Source organism: Parus major, chromosome 6, assembly GCF_001522545.3.
Source record: "Parus major isolate Abel chromosome 6, Parus_major1.1, whole genome shotgun sequence".
Classification (NCBI taxonomy): Eukaryota; Metazoa; Chordata; class Aves; order Passeriformes; family Paridae; genus Parus; species Parus major.
In genome coordinates this window covers 26,936,936-26,955,970 of record NC_031775.1, presented here as the reverse complement: position 1 = coordinate 26,955,970, position 19,035 = coordinate 26,936,936, and the positions used below count along the sequence as shown (strand labels likewise).

General features: G+C 35.7%; 1 protein-coding gene across 4 annotated transcripts in view; it reads right to left on the bottom strand.

Annotated features, from left to right (window-relative positions):
* ATRNL1 (attractin like 1) overlaps positions 1-19,035 on the bottom strand; it is a 431,935-nt gene that overhangs the window by 308,832 nt on the left and 104,068 nt on the right. For all 4 annotated transcript variants that reach the window (XM_015633605.3, XM_019007290.2, XM_033515621.1 and 1 more), the window contains exons 16-19: positions 17,157-17,370; positions 16,293-16,481; positions 11,472-11,690; positions 6,869-7,006 (exon numbers count right to left, since the gene is read on the bottom strand). In XM_015633605.3, the coding sequence (XP_015489091.1) occupies positions 6,869-7,006; positions 11,472-11,690; positions 16,293-16,481; positions 17,157-17,370 (760 nt within the window). The remainder of the gene's footprint in view (positions 1-6,868; positions 7,007-11,471; positions 11,691-16,292; positions 16,482-17,156; positions 17,371-19,035) is intronic.

Genomic DNA, 19,035 nt, shown 5'->3' with positions numbered 1-19,035 from the left:
AAGGGCCAATTTTCCAGGGATCTATTTCCAATTGGTTTTCTTTAGCACATTTCTTCTATTTTTCCATAGATAACCAAATTCAAATTGATGCTTTTGCTGCTAAAAAATCAGAATGCATATTACTTAAAAGTATGTGCATTAGAGTGGGTTTTGGTGTTGGCAGCCCATCTAAGGAACCCCACAATTACTTTTAGGTAATCAAATTGAATTATCTTTTAAAATATATAAGACATTGATTGTCCTTTGTGCCCTACAGGAACAGAGCTCTGTCTGTTCTTGAGGGTGCCCATGGCAGTTTTTAACAGTATTTCTTTTGGAGAAGAAAGAAGGAAATCAGAATCAGTTCCTCCACAGAGGGCCATGATGAAAACACATTATGAAGGTTACCACTGCTGAATAGGTAAAAAGGACAGAAAATAGTGCCAGAGAAAACAATTTGTGAAGTCACCCATTAGGCACCTTTAAAAGTTAAATAGAACCTAAAATCCAAGGAGACCATTGTCAATCTTCTGCCTGGATGAGTTTAACATCTTTCTCATGTCTCCCTTTCACAGACACTTGAAGTAATGGCTTGTGGCACCCTTGGCCTCTTCTCTCAAAACTCACATCTCAGCTGTCAGTAACTCAGCAGAATAATCACATTTTCTGAACAGCAAGATTTGAACACCATGGAAGATCATCCTTCAGACATAACTTCGGTGTCAACACACCACTAAGAAGTTCTAGTTTTTATTCTTTTAACCAACACAAATAATCACTAATGTGTATCAATACAATTAATCTACTGCTGGGTTAAATTTCACCAAAGTCCTTCCTCTAAGGTACTTTAAAGTAACTCTGACAACTTAGTCTTTTATTGATACCTGTCTGATTTCCTTTTTTTTATGTCTTGAGACATTTCCTGTAGTTACAAGCCAGTTGGGTGGCTTGTGTCTAGATGTCAAAGTTTGTGTGGAATGCATTCAAGCATGTGTAGATGTATGCACATATGTGTACAAACACAGGTGATGCACACATGGTGTATATTTGCTAAAAATATACTGGCTTTTGATAAAGGTTTGAAGATCTGGTAAAAAAGATCAGTTACCAGTAAAAGATTAACTTCACCTTTCCAAACGATCATTACAAACCAAATGTGGGGGGAAGCTGCTGCCTCTGTTATTGTGAATGTCCAATGTGTGATAACAGAAAAGAAAATATCTATAAAGGCAGGAGAAATGCTGCAGAGTTGCTTTAAAAAATCACCCAAAGCCTGTGTGGTTGGAAGCTTTTACAGGATGGTCATCAGGTGCCTTTTAGGGCTGCTTGGAGAGCAATCAGTGCAAGTTAAGACACAGCGTTCCTGCTGTGCTGGGACTCCCAGTCTCTTTCTGTGTAAAAGCAACAATGGCAGCACAATTCTGGGAAAACTGAATGCTGCCTGCAATATTCTCCCCTTATTAAAGAAAATGACAATACAGCAAAATGCTTACGCTATCTTATTATTATTAAATGTATTATACATTCATTGCCTGTGTCATTAGTTACTGTAAAGAATTTTTTCCTGGCATCTCAGAAATTGTAAGGATAATTTTTTAAAATACCATGCATAAAGAAAATGACAAGATGATAAGCAGCTAGAGCAATTTTTTTAACAGTGACAACCAAGTAGATGATTAATAAGTTTGAAAATAATACTAAAAAACATCACAAAGATGAAACAAAATTGTTCCAAGCAATATCCCATAGTGCTTTCTTTTGGTACTTTATGTGCAGCCTTTAGTACACATACAACTCTACTTTTTTCTACAATTTCTATTTAAAAGTTACATATTTCCCAGACACACAACACATAACAGAGCAAGACCCTGAAGAAAACAAAACACCAAGAGAAACGACCAAGACAGCAAGCCAGGACCCATTCACACCTACAGTCAAAGCTGCTTTATTTCCAAAATCCAATTCAACAATGAATTTTCTATTACTGAATTTTAATTTTCATGCCTTCAAAATCATCCCTTAAATAAGACTTGAGCAAAATTTAGAAAAAAATTAATCAAAGTGATTTGGAATATTTGCCTTTGAGCTCTTCAACACCTCAGACTGAAAGGTATCCCAGGAACAGACAAGGCTGAGCTGTGATTCTCTCATCTAATTTTTACCACAATACAGAATGTGCCTGATTCTGTTCAAGACAGGGTTTGATGACTTCAATATTTCTGGCACAAGCTGAATTAGCACTCCAAGGACTGCCCAAGGATTTGCTTCACCTGGAAACCCAAACCTGCCTCTTCCCGGAGCACCCTATTCCGTCATGCTCCCAATTCACCTCATCCTTCCCTCTTATTTTCTTGCACATTGAAGTAACTCTTAAAAAGGACCCTGTAACTTTACCTGGTAACTTGAGTGGTACTCTCTCTTCATGCTTTCTTTGCTACACCAGGGGTTTAGCTGACAAATCTTAAGCATGTGTACAGGGTCTGGACTTATTAATTTGTGCACCACCATTTATTTCCAAGAAGGAATGCAAATATTTTTGTACAACTTAAAATATTTCATAATTTAAGGTAAGAAATAAATTTAATTTACTATTATGGCTACTATTTTGACACCAGAGACTACCTGAAACCATTTTAATTTGTATAAGAGCAGATAACTAACAGATTACAGTCACAGAACTTCCCTTATCATAAAAGACCCCTGCAATTTATTACTGATTTTTGTACAGAATGCAGCAATGAATCAAATATAAAATAATTCAAACTATATATTTGTACAATGATATGTCAGAAAGAACTGAAGGAGCACATATATCTTTACTGCAAGCCACATCTTAGGACAACTGAATGTAAAGCTCATTTTTACACCAAGAATACAAACTCTCTCATTCTCTGTATTGAAAAGAGACTTCAAGTGACAGGATTTAAATGAATTATTGGCATTAGGTGTGGTTATTTCAAGAAGAAGAATAGTAATTATTTCTTCAAAATATGACCAATGCCAAACTATTGCCCATCAGCAACCAAAACAGCACACACATACTTCTGACACAAATAAACCAGTCTCAGCTCCAGGGGAAACCTGCATACCATGGAAAGCTTTTTAACTCCACAGTAACTAAAATGCTACAGATTCAAAAGCAAGCACTATACAACTTAGTAACATCTCAGTAACATTCAGGATCCAAAATATGGTAAATATCCATATCCATATGGCTATACACAGCTCCTTTTGCTATATAATCAGAATACTTTATCTTTACTCAATACCTCACTGCTTTCTAGATCTCAGACTCCAAGACAGTACAGAATATTAGGACTAAAGAAAAATCAGCTAGTTCCCTACCTGTTTCCAAAGCCTGAGACATTTGAAAATTTAAAAAGGATAGTGTAAGTGATAATGCACATTTCATAGCATATTTAGGTAATCTTTCACAGTTTAACCAGTAAAAATTTTTCCTTGTATTCCACCTTAATCTTTCTTGTTGCAACCTAATCCCATTACTTCCTCCTCAACCAAAATGGGGGCGTGGGGGAAGGCACTTCATCATCTCCCTCTCTTTTCAGCTTCCCTTCATGCATTTGAAGCCTGTTATTATGCCTCCATCTTTTCTTTGTCCTTCTGAAGATTTGTCACATTTACTAAGTCTGCATCATATCGGGATGCAAAGCAAGTCCTTAGATCTGTTTTAAAGCTATTGAAATGTCAGCAATTACAGTGAGTGAAAATCCAGAAAAGTCGATTTTTTTACCCATTCTTTAATCACAACTGTTCAAAACCTTTTGAAATCTGAATTATATCTTTTTTCTATAACAACTATTACTCATTCCATAGTAATTTGATAGCATAACATATGCAATACTACTAGAAATGTATCAGCTATCTGATGACAGTTGTAAAGACACCATTAGTATCAGAGTGGAAAAAAATAATTGTATTTTAACAGAATTTGCCATCCCTGGACAAAGGTCAGAACAGAATTGATCACTCTGAGGTGGACAGTAATTTCTTTAGAGCTTTCTGAACTACCTTCTTGGAGTACAAACAGAAGGGATTTAGGAAGCAGTTGGCATAGTTAAGGAAAAAAGATAAAAGTTTTCCCAGGACCACAAGGCTTGGTATTGCACATCCTCTTCCTTCCTTTCAAAATCAGGGATCCAAGGAACAACAAGGGCTAATGCAGCCTATATAAAAAAGGAAGGTTTTCTTGCAAATCATTTTAGTCTGTATCACTAACAGTCAAACTAAGAGCTCCATTTTTCCCTGTAAGTACATATATCACGACAGCAGAAAACATAATATGTGTATTTAATGCACAAGTACTCTCATCACGACACTGGGGAAAAGTTATTTTATGTTATGAGTGTGTTAGGGAAACAGCCTGCAGTTTTTGTCCCAGAGCACACAACTTCACCTTTCCACTGCAGAGATCAAGCACAACCTCTGTCCCCAGCTTGACTGCCCTCCAATTCAAAACCAAGCTACGTCCCTGTAACTACAGCAACTTGATCCATGAAGAATATGGCATTACTGATGTACTCTCAGAGTTTTAGTTACCATTTTGTCATGCCTTTAAAAAGTTTTCAACCTGCATCCTCAAAGTAATTACTCAGGGGCTCCAAGGGGAAAGCTTACCATGTGCTCAGGCAGCCATGGAACCAAAGGCTGGGTTTAGTGGAAAAGCAAAGTTGGTAGAAACTCAGCTGGGAGCATCAAAGTGACACAAGATGCAACTATAAAGATGACTGGTTTGGGTATTTTTTTAGCTCCTTGTCATTCTTTTGTCCTTTGATTGGCTTTTTCATATAATTTCCTGTCTTTCTCTTTATTTCAGTCACACTTAAGTTCAGCTTCTAACTGGGTTGCCCTTTCTTCAACTCATATTTTTCTTTGTATGTTTCTATTTTAATTATGGTTTTAATTTCCAGCCATCTTTAATTTTTTTCTGCATTAGCAATAGCATTAGCTCAAGGAAGGAGAAAAGAAACAGAACCATTACTTTCTTTCTTTATATTTGCACTGTGCCTGATCCCAGTAATGGTTCCAAAGTCCTCTTAAATCCCAGTAACATTGATTAGATTTACCTATGGATCTCTGGTACTTTTTCCTGCAGAGATCCCTGGCCCATAATTTGGGCACCTCTATCACAGTAATCATAGTATTGTAGAAAATCCAACAGTTCATAGTGACTACATCATTCAAAATACCCCAAGGATGTAAACATATTTATTATGGGCTCTATACTAAAAATACAACATACCATAGCAGATAAAGCATTGAAATAATTACCATTTTTATTTTTTAAAGCATTCTCTAGTCAAAATATCTCCTGTTAAAATCATGCCTACCAATAAAAATATGCATTCTTACAGTCTAGGTTTGAAAAAACAAGTTGTAAAATTTATAATTTTACTGGTCTTATAAATTGATTTCAGCCATTATTGCACCACGCATATTTCACAAAAGGTGATGGAATGCTTATTTGGCTGATAGCTAATGTATCCCTGAAGAATAAAAGCTGTATGAATACATCATTTTGCCATAAAGGTGATACAGACAGCAAAAGAACATTTTGTCAGCTTCAGGAAAAAAACTGAACCATTAAGAATTATTTAAAGCATCATAAAGCCTCAGCAAAATGTTCAATTGTCAATAAGGCTAGACATTAATCTTTCTATCCCCTTGAACACAATTTTTACATATCTTGCTTGAGTTTACTGGATGTGAAGCTTTATGCATTGCCTACTGCACATTAGAGTGCTGAGGAACCAACAAACCTTTTAAATGAAGAAATATTCCTTGAGAAGCAAATGTCTGGGTAAAGAAACATCAGTAATGGAGAAGAAAAAGTGGGACAAAAACTTTCCAGCACCCTCCTGGATTCCAAGTCAACCTTACTGAGTTTTCATATTATGTTCCTCTTTAGTTTTAAGGGAAGGAGCTCTTGTTGACTTTAAAACCACCCATGGAAGTGAAAAAGCAGCCCTATAGCAATATACAAAAACCATCTGGAGTATTAGACTTCATTCTCTCCTTCACTCCAAGGAGAATACTCCAGTGCAGCAGTTTGAAAACTGCTGTATAAACTTTGAACAAGTATGAGTGCCTTGCCACCCTCAGCATACCAAACCTTTTTGTTTCAACTCTACATGAGTTAGACTTTTTCGTCTGTTAAACGAGTAATTTCTCCACTAGCATCACATATTTATAATCTTTATAAATAATATTTATTTATAAATCAGTGTTACCAGACATTTTGGCAGACACTGAACTTATGTATAAGTACCTTCTTACTGCCTCTAACAGGATTATTTATATGGAATTTAGTGACATCTCTCTGAAATAATTTTACAGAATCACAGGGTTGGAAGAGACCTTCAGGCAATTGAGTCAAACCCAACCCTAACACCTCACCCAGACCATGGCACTGAGTGCCACATCCAGTCTCTTTTTAAACACATCCAGGGATGGCGACTGCACCACCTCCCTGGCCAGACCATTCCAGTGCTAATTTATCCCTTTCTGTAAAAAACTTTTTCCTAGTATCCAACCTATATTTCCCTTGGCACAGCTTGAGACTGTGTCCTCTGGTTCTGTCAGTTGCTGTCTGGTTTGATTTTTGCTTTTGAGTGTCGTTGGTCCAACAAGGGAGTTTCTTCCTCCTCCTGAGAGAGCAGCAATTGCAAAATGAGTCTGAATGAGTTTCTCTTTAAATATATTAATCTGATTTTCAATCATTATTTTAGCTGATCAGCTCATCTCTACTATAAAATAAACTTCTAATTTTTAAAGAAAAGTTAATTTCACATTACATTAAAAACATTTAAATTCACATTACACAAAATGTCATTTTGATATTTTTCTTTTTCCTTCTGGTAGAAGAACTTACCTGTACACTGTCCTCCATTTGTGGGATCTCCATAATATCCTGGCATGCAGGTTTCACACTGCTTTCCTGTTGTTAGGTTTTTACACTGGTCACACACATTGCTGTTGATGCAGGTGCTGTGGCCATTACACTGGCAAGCTGGAATAAAATATTTTAAAAGCTTCATTACTAAATTGCTCTTTGGAACAAAATAATCTCTATGATACAAATACTATAAAATTGTAGTAAAATGTGATTCTGAGGAGTTTAGTCCTGACTAATAACCAGCATAAATATATTTGCATTTTGACACAGAACCTCTTCAAAACAGCATTGCAGTACAACACGAATTCACACAAAAACTATGCTGTGACATGCGAGTTTTAAGGGGGGGTTTTATGAGAAAGGGTTTGGTTTTTTTTGCCATTGGAGTGATTGAATTAGTTCTTACAGCTTTAAAATGCTGTCCAGGCATTCCAGAAATCTTTGAAGAGGTAGTAAGTCACTAACTGGGACTCCACGAAAACCCCAATACCTACAATGCAAATGTGATGCCTTTGAAAGCTTACTGTGGTGGAGAACATGAACTCACAGCTAAATATACCTAGTGGGGAGAGATAACTTCCAAAATAAATTAACTAAATATTATCTAATTTTTAATTGCCCTGACCCTCATTAGCTTTGGTATACAAAGCAACTTTAAGCACACCAGGACCACATTAAACAGCTCCAGTCCCTCCTCACTACAGTCAGTTTTGGTGAAAGTAAAGAAAAAAACTGGATTCCTATGGACATAATTTTTTCACACCTGAACTTGAGAGCATAAAATTGCTTTTTGTCAAATAACACCACTACAAACCACTGATCTTGCAGCAGAGCTCCACTCCAGAGCTTCACATTTTGGGAAAACTCAGAAAGCACTGACCACTCCTAAAGCAAAATCACAATGTGAATCTACCCAGAATAATTGATCCTGCTGCCAGGTTTTGAAGGATGACCTCTCTATAGAGTGGAGCTGCAGAGCTCATGGTGCCCAGCAGATTAGTAATCTGTCAATTACAGCAGCTTGTCAAATGTCAAACCATGTCAGACCTGTCAATTCCTCAGAGCCAAAGTGGGTGGAAGACTGAGAAGAAGACAGCCATCACAGTAAAATTGGATTTTTTACAAAATTTGGATTTTTTAATTTAAATGTCACAGTGATTGGTGTCTTGGCTAGGGGAAAGGGGATTCTCATTGCATGATTTAAAACTTTTTAGAGCTGTTTTATAATTTAGTAACTTAATAAATTTATAGCCATTGCCATACATGGCTCATAAACCATTAAAACCGCCCAAGTTGACAATCTCTTCTTTCTTCTGTAACTAAGCCTAGAGAATCTTCCAAACAAATATTAAACATTTCTGTACCATTAGGTTTCCTCACTATCTTGTCTAAATTTCTAGAAATCAAAAGCCTTATTTTTCCCCAAGAATACTTGATTTTTAGACACCTGTGTGGGGTCTCCCACTTGTGCAGTTTGTTGCCATTCTCAGGAAAAGCTCCACAAAAGTACCATGAGTTGCAGCTCCATTTTGGGGTTTGTGTACATGTTTTACACATTAAATTACTTAAAGCAAATGTAAAAAAGAATACAGCCTACTAAGCCAAAAGTAAAAACAGAGAGTACATTAAAGAGGTGTTCTATTAAGTTAAGATTGCATAATTAAGACTATATCATAGTGTAGGGCAATTGCTTAATATTAATATTAACTAACTGGTGGGTCATTGATTTATAAATTTTCTATTCTTACTAATGCTTAGTTTTGTATTTGTGAATTTTTGTGTTATATAGGATGATGAAAGCAACCTTAATTTTAAATTTTAGTTTTCTGCAAGTCATATTATCTGGTCATAAATGACAGCTCTGAATTCTTACATTTTGTTGAGGCAAAGTAAATGGAAGAGATTTTAAAACAAATTAAAATACATATATACAGTAAGAAATAATGTAATCCACAATTGACATGACACACCATAGAAAAATTACATTATATAACTGCTGATTTCCCTAAAAATATGCATCTCATTGAAAAAAGTCAGAAGTGCAAGTTCAATAAATCTCAAAGTTGGTTCAGTGCAATCGAACTGGAGACATCAGTATTAAATAATTTAAGAAGTCATTAAATTAATGAGACACAGTAACAACCATTAAGTAAGAATTAGGAGTTAAATGTGTAAAAATTCTTTTTTCCTTAAGTCCTTTTAATGTACATCACTGGCAGCAACAAAGTCATTTTCCTCACACACAAAAATGTACTTCAGCTGCGTCCTCAGTGAGGCTGCCCTGGAGAGATGCAATTTTATGACTAATTTGCTTTGGACCTCTGTGTTGAAATAGCTGATGACGCTGACAATTGTTGGAAATTATAGTTTTAAGAAAATAGTTAAAACTAGGAAAATATATGAAAAAGGTGCCTTCATTACAATCTGGATCTAGTATAAAATACTTCATCTAGTTTTAAACAAACTACTTAGAATCTACTCACACTGCTTTTCAGAGGAGAAATTTACACTTTAAAGAAAAACTTGGGCTTGCATTCTACCTAAACCTTTATTTTCATGAGATGAATGTCAAAGCTATTTTTTCTTTTCTTTTTATATATATGTTATTTGCAATTTTATTTATAACGACAGTTGAGTTAAACGAAGAATCTGATGAAAATAAAATTGTATTCCAATCAAAATAAATACTATGACAGCTTATTTGAAACCTATTGATTTCAAAGTGACCAGTCACAAATATAAACATTTTCTTATACTGCCTGATGAATACTAATCTTAAAGTTTTGAACAAACAGAAAATGAGAAGGAATTTAAAATTTTTATCAGCAACACAATTTCCCAGAGGCACTACAAGGAGGATGGATATGGACCACAAGGAAAAATAAGTGTATGCCTGAATAAAGATGAATGGTTCAGCCAACTATTCATCAATGTGGCAGAATAATCTCCAACTGCATGCTATAAACTATCTATTTATATTTTTATCCTAACTGAAAACTATTCAGTAGGCTTACATAAACTTAGTCTAACTCTATCTTGTTTCAAGGACATCAAATGATTATTGTGCTAAGAATAAACTGTTAACAGAATTCATTACAGAAAATATTCTATGGAGATGGAAACAAAATCTTAGGAACAAAACCTCCACCCAAAACAGATCAAAAAGAAATTTCACATCAATTGAAATTTTAATTCGGTGCCTTCTGTAGTATTTGTTCTTAAACTCATAAAGTATAGGGAATGTTAAACTTAAGTGGAACTTCAGAAAATTCTTGGTAAGAACATAAAATGAATTTTATCCATCAAGAATAAATATTAAAAACAGCAGTTTAGACAAGCAATATATTTATCTATTACAATTTCACTGGTGGCAGAAATTATGCATTGCACTGAAGGGTTAAAAATCCACTTATCAATATACAGACTAAGTAATGAAATTTCTGTACAACAGAATGTCATTCTATTGTTTCCAGAAACGTACTAGAAGCTTCTTTGTTCAGGAAGTAGTATTAGATGATGCTGAAAGTTTCTTTGGTTGTAACTGAAAATATGCAACACTGTTCACTGGGATTTATATTTCATTTCATTATTCTAAAACTTTAAAAAAACCCTCTATATATATGCATAGACAGCAGAGAGAATAAACTGACAAAGAAAGAAGACGTAAGCAAACACAGCTGCGTGTACCCATGAAAGTATTGATCCTACAGAAGCTCCAGCTTCCAAAATTATCAGCAGTAGAACATTTCCTGGAAAAGTAACTTTAGCACAATTACACTATTTATTCTTAAAAAACCAAACAAAACAAACCAAAAACCACCAAAGTTTTCAAGCTGTCTTTCAAGCTTTATTATTGAGTGTAAATGACTTCTGGAGGGCTGTCAAAGTCCCCAGTGTGCTTTTCATTTGCCTGCAGTCCTCCAGTGCTGCTTCCACACTGCTGTCAGGGTTGGAGGATTTGCACTCAGGAGGCTGCACCAGCACAGCTTTCACTGTCTTACAGCACCTGATAGCTTCCTTACTCTGCAATGAACTCAAAAATTAAAATACTATAACCACACTGGTGTGGCTTAAATTGACACTTCAGAGATTCTCTTTAAGGCTACACAAGCACATTTTCTATTCACTCTGTGTCTAAAAGGTCAGCTGGAAGCACAGCTCAGGTTTTGGCAGCCCCCCATTCTGAAATTCAGCTGGACTTGGCAAGCGCAGGAGGAAGTTTTGTGTCCATCAGTCTTCTGTGGATAATTTCTCCCCAGTTCCACTCTTTGATGGATACAGAAGGCAGAAGAAAGCAAGAGCTGAAGAAAATTCATATACTTTGATTTCTAAATGTAGAGGGATATGGTAGATAAAAACTTACCTATAAATAAATGACAATTTTGGCTAAACTACTTGTACTGCATTTCACATGTCAGCCTACACTTGTGTTCAGTGGACAAACTCTACATTTAGGAAATATTTTGTAAAAGTCAAGTTTTTCTTGAAAATATTATTTGCATTACTTAGAATAATTATGTTATTTTGATGTGCTTAAAACCTTATTTCATGTATAAGAAAGAATGGAAGCAAACCTTACCTGGACATTGGATAAAAGACCACTCATAATTTTTTTCTTTTGGGCAAAGAGTAGCATCAAGCACCATTTCATTGGAGTGGACACTGACAGGCCTCATTGGGCCTCTGGAGGAGCCTTCCAAGCACTGTCCTTTGCCAGTGTTACTGGGATCGTTGCACCATCCACATCCTGGCTGTTCCAAACACTGTCCACAGGTCCTCAGCCCAGAACAGTTTTGAGCTTTAGTAAATGGAATACAATATAAATGCATTGTTTTTTAAGTAAGATGTTTAGATTTTACAACAGGAGATGGAGCATTTCTTTTTCCTTGTGCAAATTAAAAAACAAAAAAATCAGTAATACTGGTAAGACTATCTCAAGTTTTCATTAAAAGCTGGACTTCCTTGAAGATCACAAAACACACAGCAGGTGGTTCTTACACCACAATAGAAACTAAAATCAACAAAGGTAATGTAGCAAAACAAGAATATTGCTCATCTTCATTAGACACACAATATATATTATTTACTTATTCTTAGCATAGGATGCACTTACTACTAACTTCACTGAGATAAACACCCCTTCCAACAGAAAAACTCTAGAGTTCAATACAAGGTCAATAAACCAAGTAAGAGCGATAATATCTGTAAAAAAAACACAGGATCATTCAAATTCAAACCAAAAATTATTTTGGGCACAAAGCAGCCCTGGATGTCACCTGAGTATTCACCTACAAATATGACTTAGTCTTCTAACATACAGCTTTTGAAACAAGCTAGCAAACCACACATCAAGCCACAAGTCATAATTCAGACTCATTTAAATTAACTACATCTTAAGGTTCTCATCAGTTAATCAGGTTTCATTTTTTAAGTTGGATTCTAAAATACAAATCTCCCTTTAGATCTTTTATACTCTGTTCTTTAAAATCATTAAACAGTCTTCCTCATATTTCAAATCTGTTTAGAACCAAATAAAATTCCTATTCTGAAGTTACTGTCATTTTTTATTAATAAGAAATTAACATTTTAGTAACTTCAAGAACATCATTAAAGTTCCCAAGTTCTTTAAGATTTTTTGATACATCTTAGGTTTTTTTAATTACTGTTTTAACACTGGATCAAATTAACGTCAGGCTCATTCAAACATTGATCACTGTGGGTCCCTGTCTCTCCTCACATTAACTTTATAGGCTTTCTAAATTAAATTTTAAAAGCACACATGAAGGTAAGCCCCTACTGTGAAGCCAGAATTAGCTAAGTTTCTTTTGAATAATAAGAAACTTAAAGATTCATAGTTATTTTGAAGGACACCCAAATGGCTTCTACATGAGGGTAACCTCTCAATTTGGCTCAGCTGCTGCCAGGACACTGCATCCTAACAATGTTCACAGTCACCTGGGATCCTCTGGTCCACAAAAGAAATACAAAGCAGAATGATTTCACTGCTAACTAAATTAACTGAGAGCAGAATAAAGCTAGCTCCTCTGACTTCAGCAGCTATGAAAATTGTTTAAAAGTAATGAAAGCTGTAAAAAGAAAAAATACTCCACAGTCTAAAACTCCCTGCAGACATCAGGAAAACAGGTAGTGAAGAGTCTGAGTGAGTCAAAAAGATTTTTACAGCACAGAAAGCTGAAGCAAGAGCTCCTCAATAGACTTGGAAGAATCCAAACAGGAGGAAATGTTTCAAGTCTCCCAAATATGGAAAAAAACAGGGACGGGAAAAGGCCAACTGTTGTTGCAAATTGTCAAACGTGAAAAGTCAGTCTTAAACCATAGAGCTATAGCTGAATGATACAAATTTGGGCTCTTGAATATGTTAGAAGATCAGCAGAAAAATTCAGACCATCATTCTGCACTGGCTGGCTTGCCCTTTCAGAGATGCACTCGAAACAATCCACACAAATCTCCTGCTGCTATTTATACTCATGCTGCTATTTATAAAGCCCTGAAGTATCAGCTGCACTATCTTTACAGAGGCTAAAACAGGACCAAAAGTGAAAATCCTCAGCTATTATCTGTAGTGGCATTCAGCTGAAAAACTGAGGAGAGCTGAGAAGCAATTGTTGATGGAAGAAGGGGATATTCAAGCAGCAATTTTGTTTTTTTTGAAATTCTAGAAGTGGCCCAAGATTGTTCAACTGTCAGCTATTCAATCAAAAGTCATAAAGGATGGAAGATGTAGGGAAGAGTGGAAATGCAAGTTTTTGGCAAGTAGGTATTAAAATGACAATATGTCACCAATAAAACAGCATTCCTCATTTTTAATTCCAAGTTATGAAAATAAATGTGAAGTTCTCAGGAGTTTTTTGTATTTTAAATCATATGTACTTGTCTGAATTTTTTTATTTGTTCAGAGCAAAACATCCAAATGCTCAGAAATTACTCATTCAAAATAAAAAATAAATTTTTAAAAACAAGGAGGATTTTTTAAAGGTATAGTTCCAGTCTGTTCTTCAAGTAGAAACACTATCCCTTGATAAGGGAATCTACTTAATAATTCATTACTTCAGCAGCAATAATGATATATCTACCTAATAAAATTTTCAAGTCATTTAGACTAAAATAATATCTGAACCATGCTTCATTTGGACATGCATTTTCTTGTTTAAATGTAAAATATCTGATGCTATAAAACTGGAAAAACTGCTTACAGCTACAGAATCTCTTTTTTTTTCTAATTTGTTGAATAGAAAGAACATTTTCATACAAAATTGCCTTTACATAATGTTGAACTGGTATATAGCAAATCCCTTTTGCCTTATTTAATATAAACTTTTACAGACCTGACAAAAACGACAATCAAATTAAAAACAATTTCTTATGTTTCCCAAACAAATTGAATCACTGGATGTGCAAACACTACACAAAGAGAAAAACTGAATTGAAAGTTCAGGCTGACATAATATCTGCTAGTTCAAAAATGTAAACATCATTTATGTGGTATTCTGTCAATTTTATCTCCAGATTTTCAATCTATTTATGTTCTGCCACAACTCGCTATCAATATTTTATAACTTACAAAATTGATTCCTATACAGGAGAGGAAAAAAAAAGTTCTGTGAATGGTTATGAGAGAGAAACCTTTATATAACTACAGAATTATTATTCCAAGCAGTGACAAGAGATTAAGTGTTCCTATTACCTATTACACTGAAACTGGGCACTAGAACCTGGATTAATACCTGAAATTTACTAATTTAGCCAAAAAGTTTACCAGAAAAGTTCAACATGGTCCTGATTCATTACATTCTATGATTATTAAGGATGAAGGAACCTCAATAAGGGGAATATGGGCTCTTGGCCAATTTAGCCTGAAGGAAAAGCTTTCCTATGCCTTATTTCCCTTTAACAAAGATATGCAGTGGCCTGGTACCTACAGCTCTCTTTTTCTCTCTTGAGATTATAATTTATCAATGGTTCCTTTTCAGATACATCAAGAACTTGTTTTACTTAGTATTTTCCTGAGGCTTAGATGAAAGCAAGTAACTGCCTTTTGTGTTCTTTGGGTTTTAATTTGTATCCCTAGCCTATCAAATGGAATCATGATCTAATTATGATCCTGAAAGCAAGTTGTTTGTTGTTGTCAAGATCATTAATCCTGTCACAAGATATCCACAAATACAAGATTCCAGAGGCTTTGATATCAAAAGACCCTTATGGAGAGAGAAAGGAAATCAAAAGTAACCAGAAAAACCCTTTCAGAGTAGGGCAATAAGGGGAGTCCAAAAGTACACTTCAGAAATCCTGAAAAATTCTAAGAACCAGTCTTCTTAATGATGGTGACTGAGGAACTGTCCTAAATAAACCTCAACTAAGACAATAATCTAAGGCAGATCACTCCAGCATCTACATCAGTCATGGCACCAATAAACCCTGGAACTGCTGGAACTGCACAAGGCTGGCTCTGGTCACTCCCAGCTTGGGAAGGAGCAGCTGTGCCTGATAGACTGAAAAGTACTTGGAGGAGATTGCTCCTTCTCCTGAAGAGACACTGCATCAAGCTCTGAGAAATGCACTTCCAAAGGGGACTTCCAGGGAGTAACTTTGTTCCTTGACAAAGAAATCACTTGCCTCTTGTTGTCAAAGGATGAAATGGGAACCTTGAACATTAATGCAGCCTGACCCAGTCTGATCACACAGGACAGAAGTTTTCTGTACCTCCTCTCCCTGCCTGATGGCCTAATAGCATTCCTTCTACTTCCACAGAGAGGATGAACAATCTGCAAGATTTAATTATTAGGGATCAAGGGTTAACAATCCCCATCTGCAAGGGAGAAGAATCTAAGAAAGATCATTTGTTTTGCATTTGTGCTACAGTATTCTCAAGACTACTACTATCATTATTAAAACTTTGTGTTTATCTTTCCATGTTAGGAAAATGGCATAGCCTGAATCTGAAAAAGATAAATCAGAACATTGAAACCTTTAAAAAATCAGCACACATCCTTTTCTTAATAACTTGATATTGTGTAAGTCTAATTTCTACATATTGGTTATCTAATTTTAACAGTATATATGTTCCAGCTCATGGCAACTGTTTCTCACAATAACACTGCTCATACAAACAATCACAGTAATATTTCTTTATCTGAAAGGAATATATACTTTTCACGGTTTCAAAAGACTAAATACATTTCATAATCAAAGAACTGCCAGCATTTTATCTGTCTAAGAAATGCATACTCAGCACTGACTTCTCATTTTAGTAGCTATATAAGGTCATCCACTTGAAAATCTTTTCATCTCTAGTGAATGTGCCGAATCCCTCCAGCTCTTTTAAGTGATAAATAAATGTAACAACACATTTAGTGAGATGAACATTCACTGAGATACTCACGGGAGCAGGTGGCAGTTTGCCACTCCAGACACTGCCCATATGGGAAGGAGATGATGTAGGCATTGGAGTCCACACATCGTTTGGTGCTGCTGCACCACATACATTCCATGCCATTGCTGGTGCAGTTGGAACAGGTTGTCCTCAGGGAGCACGGCTTTTTGCAGGGCCTGGCATTCTGGTTGGGACTGACTGGAAAAGGATCACAAATATTTTACCATTTTGAACACAAGTTCAATCTCTTTTTCCTTTCACCATTTGTTCCATTAGAAAAATCCATGTTGAAGCAGTTGCTTCCTTAATTAGCTGTAAATATTTTGATCCAAAGTTATGTTTCTGTATGTATTTTACAAAATCTAATATGCAAAACTGAGCATGACTCATATGACAGCTCACAGAATCTATTTTAATGTATGTTAACTTGAAAAGTCAAGTGACTGTTTGCCACAGTAAACTTTATACATAAACAAACCTAAAAGACAGAAACCAGAATTTTGGACTTGTCAGTCTTTTACTACTTTAAGATATTCACTAATGTTCAGCAAGAATCAGAAAGAACACACTGCATTGCTGAATATCTCCACAAGTGGTTACAGATACTGTTACCATTGACTATTACTGATTTAGAGGCAAACTATAAGATTTCTGGTGTAATGCAAAATAAGCCATGTGAACGTATTCTGAAATAAAATATTTTCTGCATTAGGAATATTAATATATTACAGCTATTTCCAAAAAACTAAAAAAAATATCTCTTTTTGTAATTATTTAATCCAAATTGTCCCCAAACCCCTCTTAGGCAAATGAAGGCCCAAAGAGCTTGTTATTCACTGCAGCATCAGTCCCTGGGAGTCAGAGGCTCCTTACCGACGGGTTTTTCACACACGAGGCCGTCTGCCATGGCAGTGCAGGGATTTGCCTTCAGCCCTGCCACCTCTGCTCTCTCCAGGTAGGCACAGAAGCCAGAGTCGTTGGGCTCTCCAGGGAGCCACTGCAGGGTGGTGTTTGTGAAAGGGGACATGTCATCCCAGCCCCAGTAGGAGATGTTGATCTTGCGCAAACCCACCCAGGGTGAAATTTTCTATGGATGGAAATGAAACAAATGGCAGAGAATAGTTTCAAATGCTTTTTGTCTTCATAAAACGTTTCAAAAAAATAGCTCAGCAGCAACAACTTCACATTTTCAGAATTTGGCATGTTTTTATCTCACTTTATCATCTCCTCAATCACTGTCCACACAGTTTTTATATTAATTGTTCTATCTTGCTGAACATCCCCAAAAACCCCAAAAAAACTCCACTCCCTATATGCTTCTCTTCCACTAAAAATCTGCATTCTGTTCAAAGACAGATTTCTACTGTTTCTGATTTCTACTGTTGGACACAGGTCATAATGAAATTGTTTGTTTTTTTCCCAGTGGCTACTGTATCATTACTAATTGCTAGGCCACTGTGGATAATGAAACACATGTAAATTAACAGCAATTCAGAGAAGTCAAAGTTCAGGAAAAAGAAGGATAAGTATTCCATCCTCTAAAGTCCATAGTGCTGATACTGATCAACTTTAGGCAATTCAAAGACAGAGATGAAAGTGGCACATTTACATTTCCAATGCTGTTAAATACACATTGAACATACTTTCATTATTGATTTATAATTTATAAAACATAGCCTATAAAAAACTAAAAGCACAAATTTTTAAAACATATTTAGAATGTATCAGTAAAACTACATCACAAATTCTACTGATTTTTATCATTCCACCTTTACACACTTACAAAGTGAAAAAGTAGATTTTAAGGAAAAAAGGCACTTGTTCCAGGATAAATTACATGCCCTACTTGCCACCATTAGTGTAAAAATCTAAAGACACTCAAACCAAATACATTTCCTCATGTAATCTCTGTGCCGGCAGTTTTCATTAAGCCCAGTTTAACACACAGAAGAGAGATATAGAGAGACAATGGGGCTGTGACAGGTACACGGTGGCAGGTGGATGCCAGAATACCAAACCCAGCTCCCTGCCCAGACAGAGGATTGTCAGCTCCAAAGTAGAGATATTGAGCTGATTGTGAATTAGGTTCACAACTGATTTCATTTACAAGGTAAGTAAAGGCTGTTTACGAGTACTGTAATGCACCTAAAGGGAACCTGCCATGGTTAAAGATCTATGTATTCCACAAGTGAACCAAGAATTACTGCCATTCTCTATCACTGATCTTTCACCTTTGATCTCATATTTTCTCTGGCCACTCAGGCTTAACCCATAGCTGAAAAGAAAATCTTCCAGTACTCTTAATTCTACACACAGAGAATTCCTTCTTTTTTCCCCTTGTTAGAGCAAATAGAAATATGAAGGATTATTAATTTTGTTTCAAAAATACCAGTGGTAAATACCTTTTCAAAGAATCAGTAGGCAGATAATCAGTACTCCTGACCTCTCTAAAATGTACTCCCTATGCTCTCTTCTGCTTCTGTACTCCCAGTTAAGATCATGATCAAACAAAAATTGCTTTACCTACTAACACTTAGGGACAAAAGAACAATCTTAAATAAACCAGAAAACGACTAAGAAATGTTCTATTCCCCAAGCAGTGATGTGTTCTGGGAGACTCTTGAACAGCAACAAGAACATCCAGCAAAATTACCACTGCCCACTTTGTGTTTTACTTCTGTATTTACTTGCTAACTCCACTGCTACCCAAGGTGAGCAACTTTCCAGGTGTCTGTGAGCACTCATGTTCTGG